This window comes from Orycteropus afer, unplaced genomic scaffold (assembly GCF_000298275.1).
Source record: "Orycteropus afer afer isolate SDZICR_OR568_19922 unplaced genomic scaffold, OryAfe1.0 scaffold00006, whole genome shotgun sequence".
NCBI classification, from domain to species: Eukaryota; Metazoa; Chordata; class Mammalia; order Tubulidentata; family Orycteropodidae; genus Orycteropus; species Orycteropus afer.
Window position 1 is genome coordinate 28853580 of NW_006921593.1, and position 10144 is coordinate 28863723.

Genomic DNA, 10144 nt, shown 5'->3' on the forward strand with positions numbered 1-10144 from the left:
ATATACACACATACTTTTTTTTCCTTACACAAATGTACACATATTTACAAGTGTGCCTCAAACAGCATATATTATGATGTGCTATGCTTTCTTCCTTTAGCATTCTTTGGAATATCTTTCCAAATTAATGAATATTCTCTTGGACTTAGCAAAGAAAGATGCATATTAGGATGGCCTATTCCCATTGTCATCAAGTCGGTTCCAACTCATTAATACACCATGTGTCACAGAGTCAAAACCAAACCAAACTCACTGCCACTAAGTCAGTAGCACCTCTCAACTTTCCCCTCTCGATGAGTCATTTTCTGACTTGGGCAGGCTCTGTGACTATTCTGTGCCCTTTTAGTAGAAGTTGTTATTGTTGTTGTTGTTATGTGCCGTCAAGTCGAACCTGACTCATAGCGACGCCTCCTTGGGTTTCCGAGGCAGTGTCACTACGGAAGTAGATTGCCCCATCTTCCTTCCGAGGAGTGACTGGTGGGTTTGAACCGCCAGCCTTCTGGTTAGCAGCCAAGTGCCTTAGCCACTATGCTACCAGAGCTCCCTTAGCAGAAGTAGGACTGCCATTTTAGTAGTTAGTTCTCTTTTCAGTTTTGCTCTTAAAACGTCAGTGCTTTACCCAGTGTGAAGTGCCTCCCCTCACCCAGCACAGGCAAGCCTTTCTCTGGGATATCTGAGGAGGGGGCATGATCCCTTTCTTTCTTTGGGTTTTCTTGGCTGGAATCTTGATGGAAGCAGAGCCCCAGGCCTTCCTTTCATGCTGGGTGGGCTAGTGCTGCCAACTTTGGTTTAGTAGTCGAGCTCAAATTGTTTGTGCCACGCAGGGACCTCTTAGGATGGCAGGAGCTTCCTATTAGCCCTACGTCATTTACCTCTACACTAGGAGCTCTGGTGGCATAGTGCAGCTAATCAGAAGGCTGGTGGAACCACCAGCCACTTGGAAGAAAGATGGGGCAATCTACTTCTGCAGAGATACTGTCTTGGAAACCCAAGGAGGGGTTGCCATGCGTCAACTCTACTCAATGGCAGTGATTTTGGTTTTTTGAGTACTTGTAGGAGGAAGAAACTAGTTTGTTTCAGTCACTGTGTTTTGGGGCCTCTTTGTTAGAGCATTCTTACTCTGTATCCTAAATGATGCAGCATCTTTGAAACTATCACAGCCTTCAGGAGACTGTGGGCCTCCAAGAACACAGTGGCAGGGCCTTATGGAATTCCTGCTTACTTCTTTGACATGGATTTTTCTGTATTTTCCTATGCATTTGCTGTCCTTTCTTTTTTCTTTCAAACAAAAAAGAATAAAGTTAATTTAAATATAAATATAATTCTAAAGCCTTATATGTCGGTAGTATTTTTTTTTAGACGTTGGTCCATAGGAATGGAAAAAAATAGTAACTACAAGTGTAGCAGTATGGAGGTCAACTATTGAGTTATGTTTTACTCTGCACGTGCCTTGTGTCATGAGCTTAGGAAACTCCACAAAATGACTTGTCTTTTGAAAATTAAAAAGAGAAAAAAACACTGCTGGTGACTTTTATTGAATGATAATTATGTTTCTATATTAGTATGTCCTCATTTCAAGTTCAATTACTCTGGAGAAAAATCAAAAACCACAACTACACAAAGGCAGTGGAGAATGAACAGAAGCAAGCACAAATGGGAAGGTAGCCAATACTTAAAAGAAGCAAGTGGTCCTGGTGACTTTCCCATTTATGTGTCTCCTAGTATGAGGAGCTCTGGTGACATAGTGCCTAAGGCATTTGACTGCTAACCAGAAAGTTGGTAGTTCAAACCCATTAGCCACTCTGTGGAAGGAAGACTGGACAATCTACTTCCTTATATAAAGATTTACCACCTTAGAAACCCAAAAGGGGTCACTATGAGTCGGAATTGACTCGATGGCAGTGAGTTTGGTTTTTTTTGGTTAGTTTGAGGGAAGGCCCCAGATTGTACCATGCATGGCAGCAAACTCCAGTGGGAAATGAGCAGCCTTACTGATTTGAAGAAATTAGGGACCGAGTTTGGGACAACTGTGGCTGACAGAAAGTTAGGGGCAAAATCTTGGGAAGGAGTGAACCAGAGTGGGAGAGCCCTGGATTATCTTGTGACCCTGATCCATATGTGTGTGAGGCAGTCTTCAAGCAGTTCAGCAAAGGCTGAAAGAACTGAACTGACTGAGCTGTCACCCACCATAGGAGAGACTGACTTTACTGTTCAGCCAAGTTAATTGCCTGGTTAAAAAAAAAAATGTTGGAAGAAGATAAAAATATGATAGTGGCAGTATTTATATGACTGTACACCTTTGTCAAAACTCAGCTAGTTACACACTTAAAAGTGGTAAGTTTATTGCATGGAAATTACATCTTGATAAAGCTGACAATAAAAAGCAAAAATGAATAAGATCTGTATAAAGAAATCTCTAGAACTTTATTGAAGAACGTAAAACCAAAACCAAAACACCAAACCCACTGCCATCAAGTTGATTCAACTCATAGCAACCCTACAGAGGAGAACTGCCTCATACGGTTCCCAAGAAGTAGACTGACCCATCTTTTTTCCACAGAGCGGCTGGTGGATTTCAATTGCTGACCTTTTGGTTAGCAGTCTAGTGCTCTAACCACAGCGCTACCAGATCTCCTTGAAAAAACATTTCACAGCCATACTCTTGGTCTTTTCTCCAGAGCACACTTTCCTGAATTTCTCCTAATTTTAGCATCTTTTGCAATCTGGATAGACCAAGAATTTTCTAAATCATCAAGCCCTGCTTCCTTTGTGTTTAGCATTTCTTCCCTCACTTTATCTCTTTCCTCTTGCATTTTATTCCCACTGAAATCAAACCCATTGCTATCTAGTAGATTCTGACTCATAATGACCCTATAGGACAGAGTAGAACTGTCCCGTAGGGTTTCTAAGGCTGTAAACCTCCACAGAAGCAGACTTTACATGGAGAAGCTGGTGAGTTTCAATTGCCAACTTTTTGGCTTTGCCACCAGGGCTTCTTCCCTTCATTTTGTTATAAGTAGCAGAAAGAAGCCAGGTCATGCCTCAATACTTTGCTTTGAAATCTGCTTAGTTATATGCATACTTTCTTACTTAAAAGTTTTGCTTTCCACATAACTGTAGGACAGAATTTTGCAAAGCTTTTTGCCACTATATAACAAGGATTACCTTTCCCCTAGTTTTCAAATGTATTTCCTTCTGAGCTCTCACCAGCAACACTTTTAACCTCTACATATCTACTAATAGTCTGTTCATGACAATTTACATATTCTTTATTATACTGTGTGTCCTTTACCATGCTCTTCACTTCCTTCTGAGTCCTCACTAACAGAGTCTTTAGTATCTATATTTCCACTAACATACAGCTCAAGGGAATCTAGACTTTTCCTATCAATTTGTCCATCTCTCTTCATTGTCCAATTCAAACCACTTCCATGTGTTTACATATGTGATACAGTAGCACCTCATTTCCAAGAACCAAAATATATATTATTTTCCTATTGCTGCCATAACAACCACAATTTTCAGGCTTGCAACAACATAAATGCATTATTTTAAGAGTTCTGTAGGTTAGAAGTCTAATACAGGTCTCAGTAGGCTAAAATCAAGGAATCAGCAGGGCTTCATTCTTTCCTAGAAGTTCTAGGGGAGAATCCATTTCCTTGCCTTTTTCACCTTCTAGAAGTCACCCACTTGGCTCATGTCTCCCTTCTTCCATCTTCAAAGCCAGCAACATTGCATCTCTCTGACCATTCTTCCATAGTCAAATCTCTCTCTCCATACTGGGAAAGGGTCTCCACTTTTAAAGTCCATGTGATTAGGCTCAGCACACCCAGATAATCCAGGGTAATCTCCTCATCATAAGGTCTCTTTAAATAAACCACATGTTCAAAGTCTTCTTTGCCATGTAAGGTTTCTGAGATTAGGATGTTGTATTGGGTTGAATAGTTTTCCCCCAATGTGACCTTATTTGGAAATAGGTCCTTTGCATATGTAATCAAGAGAAGGTGAGGTCATATTGGATTGGAGTGGCCCTAATCCACATCTGGTGTCCTTTCAAGAGGGAAATATGGACACAGACACACACAGATGGAAGACAGTCATGTGGAGATGGAAGCAGAGACTGGAGTTATGTTGTCACAAGCCAAGGAATGTTAAGTAAGGATTGCCAACAACCCCAGAAAGTAGAAGAGGAAAGGAAGATCCTTCCCTAGAGCCTTCAGGGAGAGCATGGCCCTGTTGACCCCTTAATTTTGGATCTCTGGCTTCCAGAACTGTGAAAGAATAAATATCTGTTGCTTTAAGCTACCCAGTTTGTGGTCATTTGTTACAACATCCCTAGGAAATTAATACAGATGTGCCTATCTTTGGGGAGGCCATCATTCTGCCTGCCAAAGTATGTTGCTATTGTGTGCTGTCAAATAAATTCTGACTCATACCCACCCAATATGACAGAGAAGAACTTTCCCCTAGGGTTTCATAGGCTGTACCCTTTATGAGAGATCTCCAAGTCTTTTCTCCTACAGAGCTACTGGTGGGATCCAACCGCCAACCATCAGGGTAGCAGCCACGTGCTCAACTGCTGCACCACCAGGAATCCTTTAGCACAGTATGTTGTTGTTGTTGTTGTTATGTGCCATTGAGTCAAACCCGACTCATAGCGACCCCTCCTTGGGTTTCCGAGGCAGTATCACTACGGAAGTAGGATTGCCCAACCTTCCTTCCGAGGAGTGGCTGGTGGGTTTGAACTGCCAGCCGTCTGGTTAGCAGGCAAGTGTCTTAGCCACTATGCTACCACAGCTCCCATAGCACAGTATAGTAAATAATAATAATGAAACATTGGCATTGAAAAAACTCATTTTGGGGGGTGGAGAGGGAAGGGGAGGATTTAATTTCAGGCTAGTTGGGGGCCACATGATGATGTGGGTAAGGGGAGGAATGGTATGGAAAGAATCTTTGACCACCATGATAACATTAGGGTAAGGGAGAACACTGAAGTTATAAGATAAGATATAGACGACAGAGGCTAATACCAGTATATTCATAATACTGCATCACCATTAACACCAAACACCAGGCTACTGATAAACACATAAACATCTGAGAAGATCAGATGGAGGTCAGTGAACAGGATTATACTTTAGACCAAGGATAGATTCAGCTGAGGCTAATCTTGCACAGATACCAGTGATACAAAATACCCACAGTCCTTACAGAAACAACAGAAGACAGACAGAGAGCAATCCCTCACAGACAGCCAGACACTGTGGGAGGGAGATCCAATGGATCTACCAACTCAGGACCATAGTACTGGGGGACACCAGACTCAACTGGCACAATAAAATACATTAAAAACCTTGTTCCACAACCTACATTGGTGAGTAGCGACTGGGGCCTTGAAAGCTTTCAAGCAGCCATCTAAGATGCAGCTAATGGTCTCCTATCACCAGAAGCGAAGAAGGGTACAACAATAACAACAAAAACAACAACAACAACAAACCCAAGGACATTTGGAAGCAATCAGCCTTAGGACATGATGGCCCTCAAGACCAGAAGAACTAGATGGTGTCTGGCTATCAAAGCCAACCACTCGGGAAAGGATCAAAACTGGAGATCCTGGATAGAGTGGGAGGAAAAATGTGAAACAAAATCCAAAACCACAATAATGACTAGAACTACTGGTTGGATGGAGTCTGGTGAGACCCCCAATACTATGGCCCTGGTATATATTTTGGGCCTGGAATAAAAGTCACTCCCAGGGGCTGGCTCTTAGCCCAATAGTAAATAAGATGTACACGGACCACGCAACCCAGGGTGATGCACCCACATGCTCTATGGAGATGCATCCCTTGGAGCAATCGACCACAGGGCACCAGAGGGGCAACATTCACAAGGAGGAAATGCAGGACACACCGGAGTGTGTAACTATGAAAGGCACAGGGAGGGTGGTTACTGGGCAGGGAGGGGAGGAGAGTGGGCTAGGGCTGGGATGGTAACTGGGGAGTGAAACCAAATGTACACGAAATGTTGAATATAAAACAAATTCTGCTCTGTAAACTTACAACTAAAGCACAATAAAACAAACAATTCTCATTTGTAACATCAAAATCAAGTATGTTTTTACTCACTCTCACTTCCTTTCCCCTTCTGTTTCCCCATAGTAGAGTTGTTTCCAGTATCCACAGTATCTAGAAAATAGCAGGGGGTAGTGAGGGAACTGTGATTTATAAACAAACATTACAAATCTTTGGACAACTCATATTGCATAAGGCTTTAGTTTATAAAGATTTTTGGATTATCATTCTTCTCTTCCTTCTAAAGAAACCAAAACCTACTGAATTAAGATCTAAGAGACTAGCGTGGATCATTGGTCTTCCTTTATTTCCCAATTGAACTTTGAAAAAAAAAAAAAAAACTTTTAGATGTTTCTGTACTCTAGTTTCCTCAGGGACTGGAATAGTTATCCTGTCTAGGTCTTAAAATTGCTGTGAAGATTAAATAAGATCTTATGTTCAAAAGTCTGTAGGAAGTCACTATATAAACCAATGACTTGGTGGAGGATGTCTATCAAAACTATGTGAGAATAGTTGATTTGAAGTCCTTCCTTCTGACAATTAAGTATCAGGACCCATTATAAGTTGACGGTTTTCTCAGATTGTGACAAAATGGCACTATTACCTACCAGCAGAAGTAGAAGTACCTTCTGGTTTCTAGGGCTCCATGCAAGATTAGAGGTAGAAATCACTGTATAAATCCAATGCTTTATTATTAATATGCTAATTAGTGAACAAGAAGCTCTGGTAGCGTAGTGCCTAAGGCACTTGACTGCTAACCAGAAGGCTGGTGGTTCAAACTGACCAGCCACTCCTCGGAAGGAACATTGGGCAATATACTTCAGTAGTGATACTGCCTCAGAAACCCAAGGAGGGGTCGTTATGAGTCGGGTCCGACTCAACGGCACATAACAACAATTAGTAAACAAGCTACTGCCATTTTTACCAGTATATTTCTATTACTTCATCCACATATACTCAACAGGACCATCTTGTTAAACACAATATTGTAAAGATTTCTTGCCTCCCTGCAGTTCCCAAAAGGATCAGGTGAAGCAAATAGAGAGAACAAGATCCTGGGATGGACTGGACCATTGGCCATCATGCTGCCCTGGGTCTCTGGTCCCTGCTGAACTGCCCCATCTCCAGGCCCTTGGGCAGCCTTTACCCATCATGTCAGATGGTTAACTACTTTCAGTCTTTGCTTTCGGGGCTCCTGTAACACCTTTTGAGAAACATCCAGGAACTCTTCTCATTTCCATGTGCTGCCAGCCCTGCTCCTAGGCCAAAATTGTAATTTATAAAGATTTCATTTGTTCTGTCAGTGATTCCCCTTTTCCTCATTCTTCCTCTAAAATCTCTAGTTACAACCTTAAGAGTCTTGAAGGAACCTAGATGTGGATGTTTATCAGACCTCTGGAGAAAGGTCTCAGGCCTGTGGATGAAAATGCTTTGAAGGTAAGTCTTGGGTGGAGCTTAATACTTGGGAATCATTGGAATATTCAGAGAGAGGCCTACAACAATCTGAGTGTTTTGCAAATGTTATTTTGATAATTGGAGACAATTATAAAAATGAATCTTAAAATTCAGTTAATGGGAGCCAATCCTTGTGGCAAAAGTTGCTTCTATCCAGTACCTCTTATTACACTCACGACATTCCAATCTGTTTGTCTCTTCCTTTTATCTTTTCACACTGAACTGATTTCCACCCATTTTCCTTTAACTATTTCTCTACATAGTTGGCTTTACATCTCTCCTCCACTTTCATCTTCTCCTGATATTTTCCTTTCCATACATTTTTCTCTCTGATCTTTGACAGATTTTTCAGTTATTCTTTTTCTGCAGTGTCTTATAGGAGTTTTGGTAGCACAGTGCCTAAAGCATCTGACTGCTCACCAGAAGCTTGGTGGTTCAAACCCACCAGCCACTCCATGGAAGCAAGACTGGGCAATCTACTTCCATAAAGATTTACTGCCTCAGAAACCCAATGGGGGTTGCTATGAGTTGGAACTGACTCAATGGCAGCAGGGTTGCTTTCTGCAGTGTGTTTTAGTTCTTCCATTCCATCTCTGGTTCTCTCATTCACGTTGACCTTCTGTCTGTCTCCACTATTGCAATTTTCGTTACTGTTGTCCTCCAGGTTCCCTTCTTTCACCATCTCTAGAACACTGTTTTTGGATGTTGATCATAGTACCAAGAGCATTCAACTGTCTAGATCCATAACGAAGGTCTTCCTTGTGAACTTGACATAGCATGTTATTTCCAAGTTCTTCTTAAAAGTTCTGTGAAATTAATTGAACGTAATGTCCTCCCCTGCCATCCCAACCTGGGAGAGCAGTATTTTATGTTCATTTAGGAAACTGGATTAATTCATGTAACTTGTCATTTTTGCTCTCAGCCTACCTTTTCCATTCTTTTTTCCTGTATCTGCTACTCAGGTATCTTTATGCATAAGCTCCAATCTCCTTCTCCTATTGTTTCTCTCACACTTGTGGGCCAGTAAGTGTAGGCACATGGCAATGAGTGTGGGAAGCACTGGGTGGGATATAGCATAGAAGACAAAATGAAGAATTTGTCTCAGGCAAGAAAAGAAAGATTGAATGAGATGAATGATAGACGACATGATAGTTTCTTGTCTATCTTATGGTGGTAAGTTGGGTATATCCTCTAACCCTGTTATGTTATTCATCTGGGGAGGTAAGGGTTCACAGGAAACAGGATACAGCAACAAGACAATGACAGACCTCAGTGTGCTCAAGTTCAACTCTGATGTTCAGAACTGTAAGGACCACATGTGAGGTCTAAAAGAGACTTGTTCTGCCTCTTTTTCATTGAGATGCACACACTTTAAGTGTAAAACATCTGTGTAACGTACATTCAGTCAAGCTTGGGAACCTTCCTAGAAAGTACCCTTGTGCTATGAGTCAGAATCGACTTGATGGCAGTGCGTTGCGTTTGCATTGCATCCACCCATTAAGGTTTGTTGTTGTTGTTGTTATGTGTCATCGAGTCGGACCCGACTCATAGCGACCCCTCCTTGGGTTTCCGAGGCAGTGTCACTATGGAAGTAGATTGCCCAACCTTCTTTCTGAGGAGTGGCTGGTGGGTTTGAACCACCAGCCTTCTGGTTAGCAGTCAAATGCCTTAGCCACTATGCCACCAGAGCTCCCAGCACAAGGGTACCCATTAAGGTAACCACCACCAATAAGTCCTTCCTTTCTGGTAGTATTTGTCTATACTGATACTCATATAAATAGGATCACGCAGTATGTACACATATGACAGGATTGTTTGCCCTAACATAATATATATATATATTTTTTTTTATTAGGATTTGGGTGAAGATTTACAGAGTAAATTCCCTAACATAATATTTTGAGATTCGTCCACGATACTACATATACCAAGAAGCTCTGGTGACGCAGAGCCTAAGGCATTTGACAGTTAACAGGAAGGTTAGTGGTTCAAACCCACCAGCCCCTCTGTGGAAGGAAGATGGTGCGATCTACTTCCATAAAGATTTACTGTCTTGGAAACCCAATGAGGGTCGCTATGAATCAGAATTGACTTGATGGCAGTGAATTTGGTTTAGCTTTACATATACCAATAGTTTAATCCTTTTTTATTGCTGAATTACATTCCACAGTGTGAATATCACAGCTTGTTTATCTACTGTCCTGTTGACGAACACTTGCACTGTTTGCATATTTTAACGATTATGACAGTCAGTCAGCTTTACCTGCTTGTTCAGATGCTTGAGCATGTTCAACTGTTGTGTCTCCAGTTCTGAATGTATCACGTTGACCACACAATGGCTCTTTTTCCTTTATATTTATCTTCTCCTCATCATAGAGAGGTTCTGGGATTTCAGCTTTCTGCACTGCTTGCCCTAGATCACATGCAAATTACAAAGAATTGGTTTCCTCCTTTCCCTCAAGATGAACTTTTCATTTTACTAATAAATATTATGAATCTTTCCATTGACTTCATTCCCTGACTCCTACCCTCAGTAGTAGATGAATCACTTCCTTTATTCCTTTCTCCCATCTCTAACTGCTATAAACATTCCTATACAAATTTTTGTGTGGACATAT

General features: G+C 41.5%; 1 protein-coding gene across 1 annotated transcript in view; it reads right to left on the reverse strand.

Annotated features, from left to right (window-relative positions):
• LOC103199576 (nuclear body protein SP140-like protein) overlaps positions 1-10144 on the reverse strand; it is a gene marked incomplete at its 5' end in the record, with an annotated part of 36192 nt that overhangs the window by 16708 nt on the left and 9340 nt on the right. The window contains 2 exons of the mRNA XM_042780912.1: positions 6132-6185; positions 9790-9939. Coding sequence (XP_042636846.1) covers positions 6132-6185; positions 9790-9939 — 204 coding nt within the window. The remainder of the gene's footprint in view (positions 1-6131; positions 6186-9789; positions 9940-10144) is intronic.